The sequence below is a fragment of the Psammomys obesus genome, unplaced genomic scaffold, assembly GCF_907164565.1.
Source record: "Psammomys obesus unplaced genomic scaffold, mPsaObe1.curated_primary_1811, whole genome shotgun sequence".
Lineage (NCBI taxonomy): Eukaryota > Metazoa > Chordata > Mammalia > Rodentia > Muridae > Psammomys > Psammomys obesus.
The window spans coordinates 9,624,239-9,650,990 of NW_026596057.1; the positions used below are offsets into that span (position 1 = coordinate 9,624,239).

The window sequence follows — 26,752 nt, forward strand, 5'->3', positions numbered from 1 at the left end:
TTTTTTATATTTACTCATTTATTTATTGTAATATCCATGGGTGCTTAAGGATTATTTCTTTCAAAATAATATTTTCTTTAATAATTTCATACATGCACATAATGTATTTCATTCATATTCACTCTCTACTCCTCTCCCTAATTCCTTCAAGATCCTCCTCCATTCCTCCCTTCTCACTTTTGCTCCCACTCTTTAAAAAAAAATAACACACCAATTTATTAGGATCTTTTTTATTAGGTCCAATTTATTACCTTCCGTATTCGTTCTGTTATTTATATTCTGTCACTATTGTTACTCATTTTGATGCTCAAATTGTCTCCAGAGTGGCCAGTGAGATTCCTTCAAGCTGGCTTCTGTATCCCTCTGGCCAGTTCTCTAAATTTGCATGCATGGCCTTCTGTTATTGCTCAAAAATGTGTTCTATACTTACTTCTTTGCTTAGCTTACGCCTACCCAATTCTTCAGAAGACTCTGTTCCTTTAATCAGAGTGGTAAGAAACCAAGATTTGGATCTGAAAACTGATGGCTGTTCTTGAGTGTCATTGCTTGAAAGTCTTATCAGTGGATACAAGTAGGGGATATATGTGTATACCCATATATGTACACATGTACTTGTAAGCATGCCTTTTCAACTATATTTTTATTATTGATAGAATTCATATAACAAAATTTAGTTCAGTTCAGTGGGTTTCAGTATAATCTCCACTGTTCAATTTGGAACAGTTTCATCAATTCAAAAAGAAAGCCTATGCTCATTAGAAAATCTTTTCCCATCACCTCTGCAGTCTTTATCTATATTGTGTCTCTACACATGAGCCTTGTGTAGTGCTTTGTAGTAGGTTATCAGACTGGGAGCCTTGGTTAACTAATCACGCCAGTCTTCTGTCAGATCTGCTCACTGAAATCTCTCCTTGGTGCTTTGCTGAAGATTGAATTGAGAGTTTCTTCAATTCTTTTTTTTAATTTATTTTTTTATTAATTACATTTTATTCACTTTGTATCCCCCCCTGTAGCTCCCTCCTCTCTCCCCTTCCAATCCTTCCCTTCCTCTCCCTCCTTCACATATGCCCTTCCCCAAGTCCACTGATAGGCCAGGTCTTCTTTTCCTTCCTTCTGATCCTAGTCTATTAGGTCTCATCAGGAGTAGCTGATTTATACAGCCTACTCCTTAGGCCCCTCAGTTCTCTGCTCACGGGTACTTCTTCACAGGCAGTAATGCCTATATTAGCCACTATTAAAATTAAGTCTCTTTTGGGTCTCTTAATGTCAGAAGCTACACCTATGAAATCTCACCAACATGACTGCCTAAACATTAGCTGAACAAGAACAGTAATAAACAGGCTAACGTGGACAGGGAAAAGACTATGGAAAGGAAAAGGCCTTTCCAACACACACAGGTGTAAAAATAACTTTTATTCACTTGTTTCAATTATTTTCTTGGAGGCTTATTGCCTCCTTCTGCTAACTTAGACTTAGTCCTGAAAGCTTCCAGGCCTTCGTACAATCTAATCTAGGCCTAGAATGTTTTCAGCCTTTGAGATTTACTGCTGAGTAAGCTCACCCTTTCTTGTTCTTACTGAGCTCCAGGATGGCTGGTTCAACTCAGCTGATTTGGTTTAAACTCCTCTCCCAGCTGACTTATTCAGTCTGGCTTTTTTCTTAGCCTCGAATTGCTCTGCTTGGCCTCAAACTAACTACAGCAATCTCCTCTAATGTCCTGGTTCCTTACTCTGGCTCATTCGATCTTCACCCAAGTTCTCTCTCTCTCTCTGCAACCTGCCTCTCTATTACTGTCTGGGTAAAATTGCCTCTTCCTGCATTACCCCTTAAGTAGCTTCCCTTTCCCCTCTCTCCTCATGAGAGTTGGATGTATACTATTCTGTCAGATCTTCCTGCTTTGTCCTTTTTCTGCCCCTCAATTAAATATCACTTTCAAACATGGGTGCTTCCTTCTACAAACTGTCTTTAACCTTCGTTGTTTGGGATTAAAGGCATGTACCACCACACCTGGATGTAAGCTTTTCTTTACCTGAAACTTGCTCTATACCAGGCTGGTCTTGAACTCAGATCTGCTTGCCTCTGTCTCCTGGATTAAAGGTGTGTTTGTATTACAGCTTCATCACACAGACCTAGAAGGTCTTTGGATATGATCTCTTACCAGAACAGCCATTAAAAGTCTTCTTTACACAGGTGAATATAGAAACAAGGATGGCCATGGCAGTTTTTGGAAGGCAGAACAAGAACTTCAAAAGTTTGCTCTTCTGTAGCAAGAGAAAATTGTCTATTCAACACTTTCAGAACTCTCAGCACTCCAAGAAAAACTGTTGGCAACAAAGGAATGCTAGGAGTGTGAGAATTCATCTTTCTCAGGGAATAGCCCACAGATTGGTTACCAAATGGTCAGGCCCTGAAAACATACAAATACATGCAGTATATATATAGACTGATCAGGTTATATTTAGGAATATGCATATATATCCATATATTCATATAATAACAATTAATGAAAAAAGAGGTGATTAATTCAAAAGAGATAACAGAAAAGGTATGTGGGAAAGTTTGAAGGAAGCAAGATAAGGGGAAATGACGTAGTTATAATTTCAAAAATAAACAAAAACAATTTAAAAATTAAGTCTCTTTTTAGTCCATTTCTCACTATTATACTTACTACTTTCAAACAAATAAATTATTATATTATTTATATATTTCTATATAATTATATATTTATGTGACTGTTACCTCTTTTATGTTAAAAAACTAAGCTTCATTAGAGCAACAGATTTGTCCATTTTGCCATTGTCTTTACTGCTCTTTCATATTTTGCCTCAATGAAAGTGAAGTTAAGTAATTTTGGTAAGTGACAGAGCTAGGATTTGAGATGCTTAACATTAAGAACCACTAATGGAAAACTTCTAAGTAAAATTTGGAACTAGAGTCTTAGAGTATTGTACTGGCAAATTGCAGTTTCAGGCACTGGAATGATGGGAGGGTACTTTGAGGTTGTCATAACTGTATTGTTATTATTGGAAAACACATGGCGAGTTTCAAAGAAAAGAAATGATGAATGAACTTTTATAAAATGATATGTTCATTATTGTGAACTGATTGTTCTAAGTACTGAATGGGTATGGAAACATAATTAATTGATAATGATTCTAAGAACTTGGGAGGAAAAGTGTGAGGGATATTAGGTATTGAAAAATCATGATTAGAATATTCATCTAAAAAACAAATTTCAAGAATAACAGTCTAGTCTGGGAATAGACCTATGCTGATGTTGTACATGAGTTTTTCAGTGTTTGCTGTTTTCCTGAGACTAATGATTCATGATTAGAATCAATAACAATTTTGTCTTTATTTATTTTCATAGGATAGTAGTTGATATAACTATTTCCATTTAATTTTGAATATGTTTCTATGTAATAAAATACATAAACATTCACTCATTAGTATAAACATAGTCAGTCATTTTCATAGATTCTGTATTTATAGATTCATCTTACTTAGTAAAATTTACTTGTGACCTCAAAATCAGCACCCATGAAGCATTCAATGTTGTTGTTGTTATTATTCATAGGCACTCACGGAGTTAGAAATTTGAATTGTTTTATTCTTACCTCTCATACTGTAAACAAGTATACATTATAATTTTTGCTATAGGTTTTCCATTTTCTTGGAGATTTTGGTGTGTACCATGGCCCCCAAGTGCAGCACTAAAACACTGGCTAGTACTGCTGGCTGTTGAGAGGTTGTGATGCGCCTGGGTTATACATGTGCCCCACTGAGGCATGAGTTCATGCAATAATAATGAGTCAACAGTATGTGTTAAAGTTGTTGTCTTAAAACAGAATCATAGTTACAACCAAGTTATGCTGTGATTGATTGCTGAAAATGCTGTGACCCAAGGTGCACAGGAGCCCAGCCCTTTCTACGCTAGGGGAAATAATTGGGAACTGTAGAGTCTAGTGCCATGACAGCTTCATATAACGTAACTGGAGTTATGTTTGAATTTGAATTTTGAATTTCAGCTGTTCGCAAAAAAGTAAGATCTTCTTGATACTTCCTTCTCTCCTTTGAACACATGTTTTAATAAAATGATATGTGGTAAGCTTATTTTTATTGCCTCTAAATTTATGCAGAAGAAAAATACCTATATTTTAATACTAATAATATTGTTTGAAATGCACACACACACACACACACACACACACATCTGGCTATAGAGCTTTCAAAAAATGTTTTGCTGTAAACTGATGCTTACCCTAGTAACTACCATTTATTGAGCATATTAGGCACCATACCACGCACTATAGATTAGATTAACTAACTACAGGGAACCATGGAATTGGCCTGGCCTAGCAGCCTTGAAAGGCATGTGTCATGGGTTTTTCAGATTAGAGTTCCTGGCTTTGGGATTTTCCAGTTCCCGAGACACTGATGCACTCCTTCAGACAGTGAAACATTCAGATCCCTTTGTGTTTTTCTGTATGTTCCCTTAGTAGTCAAGGAAGCAGGAAGTTTGACAGGACAATTGGTCTTAGACATTAATCTTGGATACCCTCTATGGCTTGCAGGCTTCACTGTATCCTGGCAACTACCACTATATTGATTCTGGAAATTGCCATTATATTCTCTTTCTGATAAAGGTATAAAAACTGATTGCTCTCAATAAAATTGCCACAGCCTCAGTTGTGCTGTGGCCGCTTTAACCCACCTTGTTAATTCCTTGCAGGCATATCAGGTGACATTGGCCCAGTAAATAAGTACTGGGTGCATATAACTAACTATATTGGTTAATCCTCAGTAGAGTCACACAAAATATTGGCTTTACTTTTTTGTTGTGAAAACTCAGGGTTTTCTTTCATTGTCAGAATGAAAAAGACAGTAAGAAACTAACCCCAGAAATACATGCATATGTGCGTGTGTGTGGGTGCATGTGTGAAGATAAAGATTATCAGTATGTATGTTTTTTTTCTTTGCAATTTAAACATACCTGTTTCCATAGCATTAATCTATAGTTCAGTACATTTGGAGGGTCTTTCATAATGGTTCCCAGTGTGTTGAGGTTTTCAACTTACTTTGGTAGTGAAAATTTTGTACCAGAGTGCTTAAATAAGGATCTCACCTTGTGTTGAGTACCTGTGTTAAATTGGAAGCAGAGTTAAGTCATTATGCCTCAGTTTCTTTATGATGGAGGGACAAGTTAAATTGATATTAATGTTTCCACCAAGTGGGTATGAGTAACTAATTTGCATAACTGAGTAACTTGTCCAACCTGTGGTGAAGAGTGTGTAAATGTAAATTATGACAGTTTCTTGTCTTCAGGACATTGTTTCTGTTTTTGTTTTAAAGCTCTTATTTTGTTTTATTATTTTAAATAATAAAATACAGTAAGAATTGTGGCTAGCTTGGCTTTATGTTTCACTTTTGTTAGTGGACAGCGTACCTTCCTTTACCAAAGATACTTAACATGTAGGAGTGAATACTCTAAGTAGGCACCAGCTCAACATTTTCATGTTCAGTGAGTTGTATCTTCAGCAATGGGAACTTCCTGTAAGTTTGAGGAGAACAGCCTATAGTCTTGGCAACAGCCTGGGTTGTTTGGAGATTTCTTTGGGGCCCCTTTGACCAACAACTCAATTAAATGTAACCCAGTCTTTGTACTGGATGCTTCATTTGTTGACAAGAGATGGCCAGTTGAGACGCTATCTTCCCCATTATTTGGCATCTCAATTTAGATTGCCTTTGTATATGTATGTATTCTAGGAAGCGTCTACTGTATTAAGTTTTCATACTACTCCCCAAACAGCCCTAATTTTAGCTTTCTCTCCCTGAATTCCCTCCCTCATCACCTCTTCTCCTCCTCCCCACTTGATCCTTCCGTTCCAGCTGCCCCCACACATCTATCCATAACTGCTCTACTTCCTTCTGACAAGATTTATCTGTAACTGCTAGCCCCTTACTGCATATCTACCCTCTGTGGTTCTATGAATTGTAACTTGTTTTTGTTAACATAATAGCTAATATCACAGACAAGTGAACACATACCATATTTCCCTTTCTGGGTCAAGGATACCTCACTCAGTATGATTTTTCTTTAGTTCCATCCATTTGCCTGCAAATTTCAGGATTTCATCTTTTTTAAAAAAAAAAAAACAAACATCTGAGTAATGCTTCATTGTGTAAATGTACCACATTTTTTTATCCATTCTTCTGTTGGAGGTCATCTAGATTGTTTCCAGTTTCTGGCTATTATGAATAGAGCAGCAGTGAACATTGTTAAGCAAGGGTTTCTGGTAGGATGAAGTGTCTTTTGAGTATATGCCCAAGAGTAGTATAGCTGGGTCTTGAGGTAGATCTATTCTCATCTTTCTGAGGAATTACCACCCCGATTCTCATAGTAGCTGTACAAGTTTGCACTCCCACCAACAGCAGATGAGTAGTCCCCCTGTTCCACATCCTTGCCAGTATCAGCTCTCACTTGCATTATAGATCTTAGCTATTCTGATGGGTGTAAGATGAATTCTCAATTTAGGTTTTTTTTTTAATTCTTTGCATATTTTTTATATTATTCCTCCATCAGATGTGTAGTTGGTAAAAATCTTTTCCCATTCTGTAGGCTGCAGCTTTGTCCAAATGCTGATGACTTATGTTGTGCAGAAGCTTTTCAGGGTTTATTTGATTATTATCCATTGGAAGCATGTTTGTTTTCTAATGAGAGACATAAAGAGAGTAGATCCAGATGGGAAGGGAGATGGAGAGGGACTTGGAGGAGGAGTAAAGGGAGGGAATATAATAATAGGACATATTAGGGGAAAATACATAAATAAGATGAAGTAAAAGCCAACATACCAGAACTGGACAAAACAAACAGAAAGAAGAGAGCCCAAGAGAAAGTCCCACTCATTTGCATACTCAACAATCCCAAAAAGCACTAAACTGGAAGCCATAATAAATACACAGAGGACCTGATACAGTCCTGTGCAGACCCTGTGCATGCTGCTTCAGTCTCTCAGAGGTTAATGTGCTTTAATCATTTGATTTAAAAGTTTGTTGCCCTCCCCTCCCTTTTCTTCCCTTCCCTTCTCTTCCCTTTCCATCCATTTGCTTGCAAATTTCATGATTTCCTTGTTTTTAATTGCTGAGTAGTATTCTATTTTGTAAATGCACCACAATTTCTGTATCCATTCTTCAGTTGAGGCACATCTGGGTTGTTTCCAAGCATAACTTGTATTCTTAAATACTGTATTAAATATTCATTAATTTTTCATTAAATATTATCTAAGTTTCCTTATACATTCACTATTTTTATGATTCTTTTCACACTGAACCTTTTACCTTCAACTCTTGTGACATTACTCCAAAGAAAGACCACCTTTGGATCTCTTTCTGTGTGAACCATTGTGTGAAAATTGTTCTCATTTGCTTTTGTTGTTTTTGTTTGTTTGTTTCTCTCTTTCACAGTGTTTCTTTGTATAGCCCTGTGTGCCCTGGAATTCTCTCTGTACTCCAGGCTTACCTTGAACTCAGATATCAGTCTGCCTCTGGAGTTCTGGGATTAAAGGTGTCACCACCACTGCCTGCCTGAGAAGAGATCTCAGTTGCAAACAAATTCACTGCACATATTGTATACTTGATTACTCACCCTATTATTTAAGGGCTATTGGCACCAAGAATAAACCAAAGGAGGACTGCTTGCTGGCTTGGTTGTTTGGAGTAGGAGCTCTTTATTGATAAAGAGTGAAGTTGTTTATCTGTTTAATAAATGGCAAATTGCTTTACATAAATATATGAGTTGCTATTGTGTATTTGAAGCCTTTTTCTTGGAAAAGGTCATGAAAGCTCAGTATTGAGGTTACACATCGGAGAAGTAGTTATATGCCACACTTAAAGCTGGTGAACCTTGCTTGGGCAGGTAGCTTAGTGGTAGAGTGCTTAACTAGCATAAGTGAGGCCTTAGATCTGAAAGCACATTACTGAAGAAATAATCAATAAAAACCTGGTTGACTTAACTGTTTACCAGTAGCTGGTGAATTAGCAAATAAATCAGGTGCTATCATTGTACCAGGAAGCTGAAATCATCTCAAATAAATCATTGAGTTGAAATCATCTCAAACAAAGCACACACTTGGGATTGCTACCCACCTAGGATTTTTCTAAACTTAATTAATTAAGTTTTCCTAGTCCCCTGATAGGGGAGGACCTCCTCCCCTTCTGTCTGACCCTAGCTTATCAAGTCTCATCAAGGCTGGCTGCATCATCTTCCTCTGTGCCCTGGCAAGGCTGCAACCCTCAGGGGTTGGTGATCAAAGAGCCATTCACTGAGTTCATGTCAGAGACAGCCCCGGTACCCCTTACTAGGGTACCCACTTGGAAACTGAGCAGCCAATGGGCTTCCTTTGAACAAGGGGGTCTAGGTCTTCTCCATGCATGGTCCTTGGCTGGATATTGGTCTCTGCAGCCCCTTTCCCCCCCCCCCCCCCGCCCCAGGCCTAAATATTCTCCTTGTGGAGTTCCTGTCCCCTCCAGGTCTTTCTATCTCCCTCTTGTTCTGTAAGGATTCTGGCACTCTGCCCAAAGTTTGGCTATGCATCTCAGTGTCTCTTTCAATACCATGGTAGGTTGAGTCTTTCAGAGGTTCTCTGTGGGAGGCTTATAGCAGCTTTATTTGTAATAGCCAGAATCTGGAAACAACCTAGATGTCCCTCAACGGAGGAATGGATACAGAAAGTGTGGTACATTTACACAATGGAATACGACTCAGCAATTAAAAACAAGGGAATCATGAAACTTGCAGGCAAATGGTGGGAACTAGAAAAGATCATCTTGAGTGAGGTATCCCAGAAGCAGAAAGACACACATGGTATATACTCACTTATAAGTGGATATTACACATATACTATAATAAACATACTAAAATCTATAGTCCTAAAAAAGCTAAACAACAAGGAGGACTCTAGGGAAGAAGCTTAATCCTCATTCAGAAGGGCAAACAGGATAGATATCAGAAATAGGAGAAGATAAGGAACAGGACAGGAGCCTACTTGGGATTTAAGTAGCAGTCCTGGGATACTTGGCTTTTATAAATATGGCAGTATCTGAACTCTTTTTTTTTTTTTTTTTTTCTTCTATTTCAGGAGCCAGTAAGTGAGCCATGACTCAAAAAGCCTGTTTTTGTATACCCCTTGATTTAGGAATGTTTTTTAAACTTTGACAGATTTCATGATTATTCCTCAAAATCTAAAATGTTAGCCAACTGGACTTTAACAGAAAGTCTTTCTAATTTCTTATCTTCCCATTTTAACCAGCACACTCTTCTTGCTGACTCATCCTCCTAAAACTAGTATATAGTGACTTCAAGTGTTTGAACTACTAGTTAAAAAATATTAAGCCAACAACTTTATTTCCTTTCTTCTGAAGACAAAGAGGTAAATATCAAACTGAATGGTATATTCATTATTTCCCAAGGAGTGGTGTATTTCCTCTAAGTAGGACTCTTTCACTGTCTTGCAGCTGGCCTAGATAAAATGAGGGGAATGATATGGAATAGTCAGAGTACCTGCAATAGTGGATTTATAGTTCTCAGCATGATGAACCTTTGGCCATTCTGAAAAATATGCAGAGCAGTACTAAAGGTGTCTGTCCTGTCCAGCAATATATATAAGAAGAGCCTACTCTTCAGTATTTAGAAAATGGAAGAGTAATTTAAAGGTCATTAAGAGTTTACAGCTGGCATATACAACCTTTTGACATTGCAAAGGAATGCCATCTATAAGCTTGCATTGTGTTGGGTTGATAGCGGTTCTTGATGTCAGGCCACAGGTTAGACAATCAGTTCGGAAGTTTTAACGGTTGATTTTGTTTTTCTGAATGGTGGATCTGTACTGTGGTTTTGAGAAGCTTTGAGACTTTTCTGTTGTGGTGCACTAGAACCCTCGTACCAGCCTTAGAGGCTGTACTCCCCTATCATTTGCCCAGGGTTCCCATAGGCTCATGTACCTTGGCTTTCATTAATAATTTAGGTCATCTCAGTGTCTGTTTATTTTCATATCCTGAGGATAACCTTGCAATGGTGGGACATATGGGACTGCATTAGAAAAGATATCTTAGAGGAACCCTACTGCACTATCGGCATATGGGCTCAAATGGAAAAATAGTGAAAATGTGACAGAAAGGTCAAAGATGGGACAAGCAGGCATCTGATGTGAGCCAACACTTATGATTTATGAGTTCTCTTAAAATGACTTTTTCATCATCTTTCTCTAGGCCTACTCTGTGTTTGATGAAGACATTGGGTACTGTCAAGGGCAGTCTTTTCTTGCTGCTGTATTGCTGTTGCATGTAAGTAATTTTCCATGTGTTAAGTAGTTTCCATGTGTTACAAAGTTTGTTTTCTACAGGATTTTGCTATTTCTGCTGATTTTCCACTTGAGGAAAATTACACATGACATATCTCTTTAAATTATACGTTGGGTCATAAATTAAAAGATCTGATGTCCAAGACAAGTTCTTAAATTAGGTTTGCTAACTAGAAGCAAATAAAGCACCTTTTTGGAGTCTGTTTTACTCATTATTTTGAATAAAGATATCAGCATAAGCATAAATATCAGAACTCGGACCTCTGTGAACTACTACAGTATTACAAGGAACTTTCCTAGATTTCCTGTGATTTATTATTATGCACTCCTTCTTGTCAGTCACTTTCATTTAGCATCTCTTGACAGATTCTGGGCTTCGAGGTGGGGTTACAGAGATAAATCATTTGTAATTTGTGTCCTGGATGGGGTACAAGTAATATATGTACAAACTTATTTTTATTTCTCCTTTTTGTGTCTCCATTGATTGTGTTTCTCCTGATGAGAGAAACAGTACATGCTCACTGGAGAACTTAGTGCGCTCATCAGAGTGAAACACTGGATGAGATCATAGACAGGAGACTTGCCCAACCCAGATCTGTTAGAAGAACTTTGTGGAGCACGTGGCTGTTTCGGCAAGAAATAAAGTTGAGGACTTGTAGACAAAAGGAACAAGAACAAATGTGTGCAAACAAATGGGTAGTATATTTAGAACGAAGGCTGTGAAATCACTCTTTACTACAAGTAGGGAGTGGCATGGGGTAAAAATGATAAGAAGCAAGAACTACATGATAAGGATTACATAATCATTTCATTCAAGTGACTTCCTTCTAATACAAATGAGAGGCCACAGATGAGCAGCCACTGAGCAAGGGTAGACATTCATATTCTTGTGTTTGTTTTTACTTATAGGGCAGAGCTGAAGAGAACAAACAGCCATGAAGAGACTAGCTAGAAAACATCAGTCTCCACAAAATATGTTGAGACTGTAAAAAGAAAAGTGAGGAACATATAGAAGGAAAAATAAGCAAGTTCTGGAAAAAGTTAAGGCAAAAGTCAAAGGTGACATGCCCAATGTTCTAGCTTGGTGGCTGGTGGGTGTGGTACTTATAGCTGAAAGAATTATATTATTCAAATTAAATGGAAGAAGTTTGGGGTTTAAATTATTTGAAGTTGGGATTTTTCTGAGATTCTCTTAGCTGTTCATCAGCCCTCTGAAACTAGAGACTAATTCTTGGGGAAATAACAGGATGAGAGTAGGTCAGATAATCTCAGGAGAGCAAACAAGACTAAGAAAAATGAGAGTGAAATTTCAGCACTCCAAACATTGAAATATCTGAGGGAGAAATGGAATCTATCCAGAAACAAGGAAACAATGAATAGGGTGCAGCAAAGAGGCCCAACAAGTTTAAACTAGAGCATTACTTTCAGTCTGGTACGCTGAGAATGAGCATCTGTCATAGATTCACTGTTTTAATGCTGACTACCTCATTCTAGTAAAAGTAAATGTGGTTCTGTTGTTATGAGTCATCTTACCTCACCTTACATTAAACCCCTTCTTGGTGCATCATCATATATTCATAACCCTGTTTGTGCTCTTGCTTTTTCCTCTTGATATCTTCACATCCTATCATCTTGGGATGTCCTGTGATATCAAACATTTTATGATCACAATTCTTAGGGGTCCTTCTTTCAAGGCTGAATGCAAGTATTATCTAAAGTAGTTAGGTCCCTCAGGAGACTGGATGGTTTGAGTGATGGCACGTGTTCCTCACAGCTGAGAGCCAACAACTTTTTTCTAAAGGAACCTTTGTGCTTGCAGAGATGAAAAGCTGAGATTCAAGTCAAGGGTGGTACTGCTTTATTTTGTACAAAATAATCTCTGAATATTTATGTCTTAACCATTTGTTACCTCTGTCCACTGTGTATCTCTTTTCCTGGGGAGATGTGAACAAGTATCTGCTTACCTTAGATAGTCAACAATGACAGACCCAAGTCTAGCTGGGGAAACAGATGAGTCTATTGTGGTTAGTTGCTGATGTACGGGGTCAGAGGTTACTTATGACAGCATGGATGACTGAGGCAGCTGGAGTCACCAAAAGGTCCACTCTAGCCTAAGCAACAATGCACAGAAGCTGAATACCTGAAACTCCTGGCACCGTTGGAGCTGGCTGGAGACTCTTCTTCAAAGCAAGTGTTACTGTTTAATCACCTCAGAGAAGACACTTGTGACCACTCTAACATTTAGGAGTTTGCTGAGACTTCTAAGCTTATTTCGTCCCTGAGCCTTATAAAACTTTTAAGTTTCATTTACTTCCTGGGTCTTACAGAGTCTCCCTCCAAGAGAGACTGCTTTAATTAAAAGAAACTGCTACATAACACAGCCCTTTCTATAAACACATGGTATATTGATTAAAGTTGAGTGAGAACATAACTCTAAGGAATTCGTTTTGAGGTTTCTGGGAGGCTTGGCTTATTTTCAACTTTGTAATTATTGTACCCTGTTCTCATTTCCTAAGGAGAGCAAGAATGAGTTAAATAACTAGGAAAGTCAAACACTCAGAACTTTTTGTGCTGCCTGTTTACAGTAGTGAAGGCCAAACAGTAAGTCAACCTCGGTGAACTTGGTCATTAAGAAAGTCTCCTACAGTATGGCCCAAGACAGACATCATTAGTGTCTCACATACTCTAAATTAATTTAATTTTGGTGTTGTTGCCATGGATTTTAAAAATAACTTGAAAAAAAATAACTTGAAAGACAGAAATGCCTTCAGGATCCTTAAGAAAAGATTAACTGATATTTCACAATGTACTAATGAAAATATATTCTAGCTTGTAATTATAGTATTTTTATAAGTGAATCAGTATAGTTTATTTCCCTATCAACCTCAGCTCATTTGAGTAACAGAAAGGCTTTTTTTTCTGAATAATTTTTTTCTTCTTGTCTAAGGTAGTAGACGACCATAGCCTATCTTAAAGAATTCATGAAATACACCATCTCAGGGTCCAGGGAGATGTGTTCTTAGGGTTTTGCAGACTAATATCTATCAGCTACATAAGCTGCTGCCCTTTTTTGCTGCAGTCATCCTTGCAGCTGCATATTAATCGTTGCTGGAGCCTGCTTTGTCGAATGCTGTTCTTCCCTCATCCACAATCATTTATATTTTGCATTCATTACCTCAGAGGAAAGCAAAACCAAAAATGAAAGAATATTCATAAATAAAGTTTTGAATTTTCAAGAGTTTCATACCTAGATAGTCTTTTAAAATTAGATTCTTCTGTGCTTAGACAATTTTCAGAGACTTTGGCAATAGCTTTGTGGCTTGAATAGTTTAAGAAGTATAAGAATTATCAAACAAATGCTGTTATATCCATTTCGTGAATTACAAGAAATATAGTATCTATAGTTAGAGGGTAATATAGCATTGGTAGTATACAGCCACAACAATATTCAACTATTTTGGAAATTAAATTACAGTAACCTTTAATATCACCTTATTAATATTAATATTTGTTCAAAGAAAAGTACAGTGAATGATTATATATTTCTTTTTTCTATAAAAATCATATTCAGTTTTAACTGAGTATATTTTTCTACCATATTTATTTCTAAGTACTTTTAAACTAATTTAAATTGAATGTGTACTGTTTTGACCTTTAGAAAATCATGCTCATTTTTAAGGTTAAATTACTATAATTTAAATTATTTAGCATCTAGAGAAACTCTGCAGATGCAAGAAGAATTATGTTAAGTAATCCATAATATTTAAAAGCACAAATCCTTTGGTTTATCTGCTGAAGGTATACATATATACACAGTGATTTTTCTTACAGATATGCTTCATTATTTTGGTCAAATGCTTTTACACATATACAGAAGGACACCTAGTTAGACTTGCTCTAGCATTAGTGTTTATAATCTCACAGCTCACAGCTGTCTTACCTCCAGCTCCAGGGAATCCAATACATTCTTCTGATCTCCACAGGTACAAGAGACACACGTGGTATGCATACATACATTCATGCAAAACACTTGTATACATAGAATAAAATAAACTAATAATAGGCAATTATTTTTAATTTTAGAATATCATATAGGTGTGAAGAACTATGTAATACAACAACGTGATGGCTCCTTTTGAAGGCAGGATATCAGACATTCTAAAGAGAAGCTGTATTGGGAAGGGCTCACAACTGAAAAGGCTTACACAGGGATTTTTATTGCTAATATAGTATTTTCTTCCTTAGACCAGTTGATGGTTCCTTGAGGCCTTGTAGTGATTTTTTGTTTTTTTTTGTGATCAGTTATTTATTAGAGCATACATTTTACTTTTGTGTATTTTGTGTGTTGCATTTCAGAATAAAATAGATTAAAAAGTTATTAGTTCTTTAATGAAATTACCTTCAAAGACAGGTTTAAGGTATGACTTTCTCCATGCATGCCCGCATTGTCTTCTTCTGTGCCCTGGTAAGGCTGTTCCCCCCTCAGGGGGAGGAAGGGTGGAGTGGGGAGGGGAGGAGGGAGGGGCTTATAGGGGGATACAAAATGAATAAAGTGTAATTAATAATAAAAAAAGATAAAAAAGAGAAAGAGATATGCAGTAAAAAAAATATGACTTTCTCAGTGGCAATAAGAAATGATAAGCATATTGAGCTGGAGAGATTGCTCAGTGGTTAAAAGTGCTGGCTGCTATTCTTGATATCCTGAGTTCAGTTCCTAGCACACAAGTCAGGCAGCTCCAGAGAACCCAAGTCCTCTTCTGGCTTCTGTTGGCACCTCACCATGCATGTGGTGTATGTGCATGTACATAACATACAACACATGAAATAATAACAATTTTTTATTTGAAAAAAGAACTGATAAGCAGAACTACATACATACCAAGTTTGTCTTGGAAATCAAGATTTCACATAATCATGATAGCAGCATCTAAATGTCTTTATTTGCAAATATGTATGTAACTAGAGCTATTTGTAACATCTTTTTCAGGACATTTTCTGCTATATGTGATAGGCCTTGGCTCAAGGGGGTTTTTATGGCATAAAACTGGGAATTCTGTGGCAGAGATTTTAACTGGTTGAAAGCCAGGCTTTTCATTTTGTTGTTCTCAATCTCTGTGTGTAGTTATGCTTGTCTGCCCTTTCAAGACAGAACCACTCAAAGGATATTTAAAAGAGCATTTATGAATTTGAATCACTATTCAGTGTCTTTTGGGTTAATGTGCCCTTGGGCAGGATTCTAAACTGGTGGTTAGTTTCTTCATTTATAATATGGAAATAATATCATTACCGTTGTAGGCATATTGAGTATTAACCTTGTTGTGAGTGTAAAGAGTCTGACTTACTTTAAGTTACAAAAGAACAGTCATGATATGAAATCCAGACTTAATTTAGTATACTTAAAGTTATTGGTAATCAGTTAATTCCTCTGAACCTCACTAGTCTCATATCTCAAATATAAAAATTACAACTCCTCTATTATAAGATTTTTGTAAGAATCAGGTGGATTCATCACTTTAAATAATAGAAGCTGCTGTCATTTTTTAAAATTAACAGTTATATACCCAACCAACTTCCTTTTGCCGCAATCCTGCTCATTTAAATTAGTAATACATAGAAAGTTAATAAGCAGTCATTTGATTTAAATGTGTTCTAATATCTATTTAATTTAAAACTAATAACTAGCAGTTATCATTCTATTTGCATTTCAGTATATGAGCAGAAAATGAAGACTCATGAACTTATGACTTTCCAAATAATCAGCATCTATCTTTATTGAAAAAGTCAGAAAATCAGTGGAGTATTTACTGCCTTCAAAGAAAAAGGTAGATCATCCAAAAGATGCAAAATGTAGTGAGGTGGAATAAAGACAGTTTTATAGTACATATGAAGACTGTGTTAATTATCAAATTATCAAAATTCAGGGCTTAGCCAGAAAATATCTTATGTACACTACATGGTTCTTAAAGGTTTGCTTTGTTTAACAATTTGTTGTGGAGAGATCCAGTGAGACTTAGAGGTGGTCTCCATCCGTTAATGGTTTCTGTCTATTGATGGTCCTCAGCAATACAAATGACAGATCCTTGCTAGCATCCGTTACCTAACAGTGATTACATTGTCTCATTACATTACATCATTCTCAGAGAATATATGCTAGGCAGATGTTTTATTTTGTATTATTTTACATAACCATGGAGGACATTGTGTTGTCTTAAATTATAAAATTTTAGTGTTTATCTTTTCCTTTTCCCAGTCTAATAACATTGATTTTGAGAGAAACTTCTAGTACACAGGAAAAGCAGAATTTGGTATTAAAGACCTGCCTATTCCCACACCTTAATATTTTATTTAAAAATATATTGTTCAATTTTTTAGGCTAATTGCATATTAGTGATAAATTGAATTGTTTTGGTCTGTGAAGCATTAATCATTGTAATAGGCTAGCCAGACACTTCAGTGGTGTTGTTTTAAGTAGGTAGCAACTGTTGGGAAAACTGCACATGGCAGGAGAGATTCTGAACTGCAGGCATACCAAGTATTAGATCTTAATTTTTAGGTCTTCTTTTTTCCACTTCATGAAGAACACATTTAAAATATAAAACTAGTGAAGTTCAGAGTCACTAGCTGATTTACCTGATGCAAAATACAGACATTAAAAAAGTTTCTTAGTTTCCTATTTGCAGTAAAACAGGAGATCAGGTACTAATATGGTTCCTTTTAGCTGTCCTCCTCTCTTGCTTTTTTGAGATAGGGTCATGAATAGCCCATGCTTACCAGAAGCTATGTATTTGAACATGATCTTGAACTCCTGATCTTTTTGCCTCTCCTAAGTGCTAAGACTACTGGCATGTACCATGTGTAGATGATCCAAATTATAATGAAGTATACATATTTAATAGTAGATTTTATTAATAATTGAGACTTTTCCTCATTTATAAGTATAGAAGTAGCCAATTTGGATAAGAAGTTAAATACACAATTATGTTTCTTAGTGAGAAGATGAAACTATTTGAGTTTGTTATTCAGGCATGAAGTTAATTTATCCAAGATAAAAAAAATAATATCAAGTAATATTTTCCAAGTGCACATATCTCAGGGTGACATATCTTTTGGACATAAAGTATACCACCTTTGTCTATCTGCTGGTGTAATTTTCAGAATACTATTTTTCTGTTTGTGTTCTTTGAGTTCTGTGATACCATAATTTTGAAATTTATTTCTTTGATTTCAGACCTTATTCTGTATTAGACAAAATATATCTGAAAGGGTTGATTTTTGTTGTTGTTATTGAAATCTTGTTGCTAGAAACTCAAAAGATCCTTTCTTAATTTTTTTTTATTGAAAGAAAAAATAGCAACGTCAAGAAGATTCTGGAAGGATAGCATTACACTGAGTGATGACTTACACTGTAATCCTGGAATTTGGGAGGCTGAGATAGGACATAATGAGACCTTTTTTTCAAAAACTAAGCAATAAGTAATAAAAATCTATTTATTCTTTGTAAATCTGACCCTTCTTTTGTGACTGTACCTTACCCACAGCCCATCCCTGTGCCAAGAGTGATATGCTTATTAAACCAAGTTGATGATACAAAAGTAATAGCTCAGATTAATAATAATCATATTCATAGGAATATGATTAAATGAATTCTGGAATATTCACAGAGTAGAATACTCTGTAACTATTACAAAAATAAAGATCTGTTTATATAACAAGAGGGAAACAATTTTAATGTTAGTGGGAAAAAAGCAAGATATACATGTATGTGAAATATATATACATATATACACACCCATACTCATATATGCATACATACGTATATACATACACACCACATACACACATCTTTTGTGAAGAAAAGAAAAAAGTAAAGTAAAATTTAATTATTTTATACAGAAAAAGTATGTGAAGTCTTTTTTTATGCAGAAACACTGGCAAGATTCAGAATTATTGTGTAGTTATGAAATTTTGCAGCGGAGACCAGGGGCCAATTCTCTAGGCTCACAACAGGCCTTCAGCCATTCCTGTGGAAGATGTGAAGGACCTTTTCATATATTCTGAACAAATGGCATTCATTCATGTTTCATATTGTGTTTTCCTGTAGATGCCAGAGGAACAAGCATTCTGTGTTTTGGTAAAAATCATGTATAAATATGGATTACGAGACCTGTACAAAAACAATTTTGAAGATCTTCATTGCAAATTCTATCAACTTGAGAAACTAATGCAGGTAAGAGAATATGGGAAATTTTATCACCTATGAATTTGTTGTTATCAAAAATCCCTAGTAGAATTGATGAACACTTAACTATGAAAATTTAATGGATACAACTTAAAATGTAAATATATTTGTTATATTTTATTAATGATTTTGCAGATATAATGTTACTTTTTTTTCAAAAATCAGTATTTCTTATATGCTTTAAAAGTCAAATAACTATTTCTAATAAACAAACAAATTTGGTTTGATGACCATTTAGATACCTCATTTTAATTATCAAATAGATACATATGGGTCATTTTCAAAGTGAGAATATTGTACAATAACTGGTTTAGTGGAGAGAGAGAGAGAGAGAGAGATCTGTTTATAGAGACAAATGAGCATTAACTTTTCTGAGCTTTTGCCTCTATCCTGTTATGGGAGTACTTTGTAGTTGGCCTTTCATGCTTTTTTTTTTTTTTTACATGTACAATATAGGTTTATTGGAATCAAAATGCTAATACTGGTGTGGGACAGTGACAGTGGTGTAAGTGTGTATGTGGACAAAGATAGAATAAAGTTTTAAACATCAAGTTAATAAGGGTATCTATTCTGTCTCGAACAGCTATTACTAATCTGACTGGCTATTGTTAGTATCTTTAAAAATCGTTTTTAATTTTATTGTTTTTTTATTTTATTTTTAATTACACTTTTTTTACTTTGTATCCCCCTTCTAGTTCCCTTCCTCCTCCCGTCCCAATCCCATTTCCTCTCCCTTCTCCACGCATGCCCCTCCCCAAGTCCACTGGTAGGGGAGGGTTTCTTTTTCTTCCTTCTGATCCTAGTCTGTTAGGTCTCATCAGGAATGGCTACATTGTCTTCCTCTGTGGCCTGGTAAGGCTGCTCCCCTCTCAGGGGGAAGTGATCAAAGAGCAGGCCAATCAGTTCATGTCAGAGACAGTCCTTGTTCCCATTACTGTGGAACCCACTTGGACACTGAACTGCCATGGGCTACATTTGTGCAGAGGTTCTAGGTTATCTCCCTGCATGGTACTTGGTTGGAGTATGAGTTCCAGGAAAGACCCCTGTGTTCAGATTTTTTGGTTCTGGTTCTTGTGGAGTTCCTGTCCTCTCCAGATCTTACTATTTCCCACTTCTTACATAAGATTCCCTGCACTCTGCCCAACAGTTGGCCATAAGTCTCAGCATCTGCTTAGACAGTCTGCAGGGCAGAGCCTTTCAGAGGCCCTCTGTGGGAGGCTCCTAACTTGTGTTTTCTTCTTCTTCTGATGTCCATCTTCTTTGCCTTTCACAATAGGGATTGAGCATTTTAGCCAGTCCTCCCTCTAGATTAGTTTCTTTAGGTGTACAGACTCTAGTAGGATTATCCTATGTTTTATGTCTATATGAGTGAGTATATACCGTGTGTGTCTTTCTGCTTCTGGGACAGCTCACTCAGCCTTTCATGCTTTTGAAAAGCATTTGCATGTTTAGCTAGGGAGAGAGTAAAAGCAGCATACAGGCACTGTTAGGAGCTACTTATCAGTATTACACTCTTGTACAATTTTGCTTTGTCATTTTTTATATGATCAAGATTTGGTTTTTAAAGACATTTTTACTTTTTATATGCATGTGTATTTCTGCATGCATATGCGTTTGTATTTGGGGGCTTATGGCAGCTAAAAGAGGGCAGATCTGCTGGAGCTGCAGGTGGATGTGAACTATCTGATTTGGGTGTCGGGAAGCAAACTCAAGTCCTCTTGAAGATTAACAAAGCTCTGAATTGCTAAGCCATGTGTTTAGTGCCCAGATCCAGTTTTTATATCTAGTTATACTTTGGAATTTTATAGTGCTCAAAAATATTCTACAATCATACTGTATACCTCAAATAATACTGCTTGATGATTTGTAACACTTGCAACTGACGAATAATAAAATTACATAATCTTTATTAAAAATTCAAATGATGTTTTGGTCGTGAGTTTGAGGGTACATGTTGTTTCTAGGTAGGAGGTGAATCCTGTGTCTTACCTTGGAGTCAGAATTTTCATAAGAATGAAAGTGTTCTGAGAGAACAAGATTTTTTTCCCAAGAAGCAAGAGCACTTGTGCTAGCAAGGATAATCTGTTATAACAAGTCTTTGCTGTCCACACTCATCTGTCATGTATTCAGTTCCCCTTGTCATCACTTCTGTACACTGACATAAAAGGCCACCAGTAAAGATTATGTTTTGGTTGTGTTCAAGTACAGCAGAGCTTGATAGACACTGCGGTTATTGCAAAAAGTAAAGCTTCCTCAACAGTTGTTCTCCTAATTCTTTCATCTTGACTTTTAGGAGCAGCTGCCGGATCTGTACAACCATTTTTGTGAGCTGAGCCTGGAAGCTCATATGTATGCATCCCAGTGGTTCCTCACTCTCTTTACTGCCAAGTTTCCTCTCTGCATGGTGTTCCACATCATTGACCTTCTGCTGTGTGAGGTACAGTGTCCACCTTTCTTACCTGTGTCAAAGGAGAAAAGTCTGCTTAGAAATAGTTATTTTCTTTTCATGCTATTAATCTACACTCATGGACCAAAATTTCAATTGACTTTTTAAGAACGATTATGTAATTTTATTATTTGTCAGGAATAAAATATTAAGGCTTTTATAATTTCCACAAAATAAAATTAGGTGGCTGAATTTGTGTTATTATAGTCGTAATAAGCTTTATCTGTAAATTATACATCACCAATTGAACTTTTTAAAAAGCTAAATAAGATAAGAGACTGTTTCTATGGAGAAAGAAATGAGAGAATGGCCTCACCTTGCCCTTAGCAACATGAAACATTGACTCTCCAGGTGTCCGCAGTTTTGTCCACAGTTTAGGCTGGGCCCTAGCAGTAGGCCAGTTGAGGCAGTATTGTCCAGTGGTTAGCATACCACAATCCAGAGTCAGTCATCTGTTATTGTGCCCAAATCTTCTCGGAGACCTTGGGGAGCTACTGCCAGGATTTTGGGACTTTCTGTCACAATAAGCTTACACATGTTAAAATGCCATATTCATCAGATCTCTGACAAGCTTGAGGGTCAGCATATAGCAGCAATTATTAAGACCTGAAGTAGTTTCGTAAAGAAGTCTAGTAATGCCCTGAGGGGAAGGACTGCCTTACTGCATTCTTTCCCCACCCACTAGAGATAACAGTTGCTAGGAAACTGGCCCATCCCCCTAGGGAGAGACACCAGATCATATGGTCTGGGGACCTTCCTATAGCCAATCAATTCAAAATGTAGCATTTTGACCAATAGATGCTTGCCAGGCAGGAATTGCCCCTGCCTTGGGCATGCTGGGAGGGACCAGAATCTATATATCACCCAACTAACCTGGGTGCAGTGCGCTCAGCTCCCACCGCTTTGGCGGTGGGTGTTGTGGGCCCAAGCTGCAGGTTGTAATTTACAATAAAAAGACCCTCATGTGTTTTGCAAAAAAAAAAAAAAAGCTTAATAAGTGCATTTAGAGTCAGCGGTTTTTACTATTTATACATTTAAACTACATTAGGGAATATAAGTCCTACCCCAACAATTAATTACTTCATTTGTATATGCAATATTTTTGGTTCCTCCAAGAAAGAAAAATGATAAAAATTTTAGATTATGTAATTTTCGTTTCTTCTCCTGTCCTCTTCTGTTGTCTCCTTTCCTTTCTGTCTTCACTTCTGCTTCTCTTCTTGCAGAAGGAGGACTCAAACCTATGACTTTATGCATGCCAGACAGGTGTTCTATCACTGAACTACAGCCTCAGCTCATTTATATTTTTAGGCAGTGGAATGTGTTAGGAATTCATTTAAATGTTTTTTTGGTGTTTGAATTTGTTTTGTTTTTATTCTTTTTAGTTCCCTTAGTTGACTGTATACATTTTATCTGTTTTCTTTTGGGGCAGTGCAATGAAGGCTGAATCCTGCCTTCTCAGTACATACATTCCACCATTGATATATGCCTCCATATTTACTTTATCTTTTTAAATACTTCATTACACATCCTCATATCTTATATTGTATTGTCTGTTGAATGCCTGACAATTATCTTGAAAGGTAGTTTGCTGGGCCAGGCATGGTAGTGCATATCTTTAATCCCAGTGCTTAGGAGGCAAAGGTGGTAGAATTTCCATGAGCTCTAGGACAGCCAGAGCTACATAGTAAGACTTTGTTTCAAAGGTGGGGAGGGGAGTAGCTTTCTTGATGAAAAGAAAAGTATCTATTTGAATAAAAGTATAAATGTACACAAAAGTAAGACTATCCATTTTAATCACCGTAGACATTGTTAATTTAACTTTAAAAATAGTACTTGAAGTATATAAGCTATATAAAGTCTAAGTGTGATTTCTCAGCCATCAACAAGAAACATCGTTTCATATACAAACATTGCTGGACTTTTGCTCTCAAAGTCTCTTGTTATTAGTTTCATAGCATCTGAAATTGGAAAGTATTTAGGCAAGGAAGTTTTAAATCATTTGTGACATACTTTGGTAAGGAAGACTTGAGTATTTTGTTAGATTCACCGAAAGAGATCTTGAATCTTGATTATGTAACAGTGATTGATGTTGATTGATAATACATTTATTATCCTATTCATTTTACTTATAAATTAGTCTATAAAATGCCATTTTAAATGTAGCCAGTGGAAGACTACAAAGAAGCTAAAGCCTTCTTCAGTATGCTATGCTAGATCTCAGTATACACAAAGGAAACTAGGCCATTTATGAAAAACTCTTACTTTGACTGATTATCCTGGATGGTTCTGACTCCTATTTTATACGGTACTCTTTTTAAAAGAAACCAGATTCAGGTGTCTGAGTTCTGTAGTCCTAAAACAAGTTATTACTCAAAATTAATTTTGATAAATAAGTCTTTATAGGCATTATCTTAAGTTATACACTGACTTAATTGTAGTGTTTTATGAAATGAGAGTGACTATGTTATGTTAATGGTTTTTGCATTATAAACAGGATGAGCTTGAAATAACTTGTCATCACTTGATATTGTTTTCTTAAAGAGATTATCTGTGTTCATGCTAGATTAGTCTGTGATTTTCATTACAGAGTTTAGTGTGCATAATTGTTCTGCTAAATGGATTTCTCTGCTGCTTCTGGAAGAATAGTAATAGTGTAGTGCAGTTTGACAGATGGATGGATGACTTGCTGAAATTGTCTCCTGAGCCATGGCACCTGCTTCAGGAAATTTAATCTTGAAGATTCTTGAATTTCTAATTTTGAATACTAAGAAGATTGCTCAAATTTGTAGTAAAACAATGCAAACAAAACTTATAAGTGTTTCTGTCCTTTGTCATCTGTGATCACAGTTGGTGAAAGATCAGGGCATTCACTATCTGGTTTTTATCTTTTAATCATTATATGAAGTAATTCATTTATTATTGCATTTTAGTAATTGTTTTTATTTTCCTTCCTCACTCTTCTTTAATTTTTTTTCTCCCCTCTCATGGACTCCTTTCTTTCTGAGACTGGGTTTCCTCACTTAATAGAGTAATTTCCAGATCCAGATCATTTTTCCTTTTGGCTGAATAAAAGTTTATTGTGTGTATGTTCCAAGTTTTCTTTATCCATTCATTGTTGATGGACATCTCTGTGGCCTCCCTCTCCTGGCTATTGTGAACAGTGCAGCAGTGAATGTATGTGTGCAAGGATCTCTTTGGTAGTATTTAGTTTTAAGTATGTACCCAGTAGCAGCAGAGCTGGGTCATATGGAAGTTTTAGTTTTAGATTTTCAGGAATCTTCATGTTCAAATTTGCTTCTCTGTTGCTTTCATAAATACCATGACGAAAAGCAACTTATCATGTGGTTTTTACTTCTTGATCACAGTCTGTCCAGTTTATTTGCACATTTATTGATTATTTATTGATCATTTGGTTTTGGTTTTTTGTGTTTAAATTTTGAAGTTTTTAAAATATATTCTAGATACTGTTACCATATCCAAATCTGACAGATTTTTCTTTCATTTTATGGGCTATGTTTTCACTGCATTGATATTTCCCTTGTTTGTACAGAAGCGTTTTGATTTCATGTAATCTCACACACCAATATTTCATACACTGTTGGAATCCTTTTTACAATGTTCTTGCCTTACCTTTGGACTTAATTGTTTTTTCCTAGCATGTTTTAAATTAGGGCCTTTTATACATCTCAATGTGTGTGTGTGTGTGTGTGTGTGTGTGTGTGTGTGTGTGTGTGTGTGATAGGTAGGAGATATGGGTCTAATTTCATTCTTTTATATGTGGCTGTCCAGAGTGCCAACACTATTTGTTGAATAGGGAACCTTTTCTCTAATGTATTTTTAACATCTTTTAAGAAAAAGGTTAGATGATCAAACATGTATACATTTATTTCTGGCTCTTCTATGCTTTTCTACTGATCCAAACATGTTTTCATGCCAGTACTGTGCTGTCTTTGTCACAGTATGTCTCTGGTATAATTTGAGGTCAGGTACCATGATATCTCCAGCAGTGTTCTTTCTGCTTAGGACTGCATTTGCTCTCTGTGAATTTTGTATTTACATATGAATTTTAGATCTGTCTTTTCTAGTTCTGTAAAGAGTGTCTTTCGAATTTTGGTTGGAATTGCATTTGAATCTTCAAATTGATTATTTTTGGTAACACGGCTGCTCCTACACAATTGGTCATGCTAGCATGGAAGCTTGGACAGTCCGTCTGTTATGTAGGGTCTCCTTCAATTTCTTTCTTTCTTTCTTTCTTTCTTTCTTTCTTTCTTTCTTTCTTTCTTTCTTTCTCTCTCTTTCTTTTTCTTTCTTAGTTTTTACTACAGAGGTCTTTTACCTCATTGATTAGGCTTATTTTTGTATCTGCATAGCTTTCCAAAACACGGGGTATGTTATAGTCATAGCATCATGATTTCTAAGGAAGTGACAGAGGAAAGTAGCTCTTCAAAATAAACTTTGTGAGGAGCCGTATTTTAGTGTGCCTCAGGATGTTCATTTTTTTCCACTAACTCATCTTTGTCATCTTTGTCAAGGATTATTTTGCAAAGGAGATTTTAAATAAACTTTGACTTCCTGCCTGTCTGCTTTTTCTCTTTGCCCCTTTCCTTCTTCTAGTTAATAAAATATTTATATCAAAAGCTATTCTTTTCTATGTGCTAAATATTCTAGTGGAAGAAATGGTCTTAAATAAACTATATACTGGGTCTTTTTCATATCTCTTTGTAAAAAAACAGTACAGATCTTAGTATTTCTCAGTATTTTGTTGCAAATGAAAGGCTAAGAAAGTTCTTTAAAAATATAGATTTTTTTTCAAAGTCATTCTAACAAAAAATACTAGTCAGTAAAGTGTTTCACTTGAAGATCCTATTGGTTTTTAAATTTTTTTCTAGTAAGACTAAATTTATTCAGTACCCTAAAGTAAAAGTTTTGCTATAAGCATCCAACAATATAAAAGTACAAAACAAATCTGTACATTTCTAATATGTTAATACTAAGTGCATGACTACATACAGTACATCCTACAGGCAGAGTGGATGGGGAGAAGGCTGTGGTTGAGGTCTAGTAGTAAATAAATAAATACAGTAGAGATGAGACATCAAAATATATTCTACCACCAATACTGCAGCCAAAATGTACAAAAATAAATCCCATGTCAAAGTAATGCAGGAGAATGGTAATGGCTGGACTCTGTACTACACCAAGGGCTGTGGAGAACTGACCCAGTCACTGGGCAGTCTGTGCATGTGGTAGCTTGTACTAGAAAGAAACATACAAATTGTGGCTCTCCTTGTGAAACACTAACAGACTTTAGGAATCCAGTTTTTAAAATAATCATGAGTGACAGAATAATACTAAGGCAGCCACGTAACCTCCCTCTATGAGAGGTCTGAAGTGGCTCCATTGTTTTTTCTACACTTTGAGAAGAGGCAATCAGACAACTTCATTTGGGTTCTACTGAGAAGCCCGCATTGAGATCTAGAGGTGAGGAGCTCCATTCAGCTTTCTAGTCATTCATTCATTCATTCATTACAATTTATTCACTTTGTATCCCAGCTGTAGCCCCCTCCCATGTTCCTTCCCAATCCTGGCCTCTCTCCCTCTTCTCCTCCCATGCTCCTTCCCTAGACCACTGATAGGGGAGGTTCTCCTCCCCTTCCATATGACCCTAGCCTATCAGGTCTCATCAGGACTGTCTGCATTGTCTTCTTC

At 36.3% G+C, this 26,752-nt stretch overlaps 1 protein-coding gene across 2 annotated transcripts in view; it reads left to right on the forward strand.

Annotated features, from left to right (window-relative positions):
* Positions 1-26,752, forward strand: part of Rabgap1l (RAB GTPase activating protein 1 like) — a 648,858-nt gene that overhangs the window by 412,030 nt on the left and 210,076 nt on the right. For both annotated transcript variants that reach the window (XM_055624410.1, XM_055624411.1), the window contains exons 15-17: positions 10,267-10,341; positions 18,460-18,585; positions 20,891-21,034. In XM_055624410.1, coding sequence (XP_055480385.1) covers positions 10,267-10,341; positions 18,460-18,585; positions 20,891-21,034 — 345 coding nt within the window. The remainder of the gene's footprint in view (positions 1-10,266; positions 10,342-18,459; positions 18,586-20,890; positions 21,035-26,752) is intronic.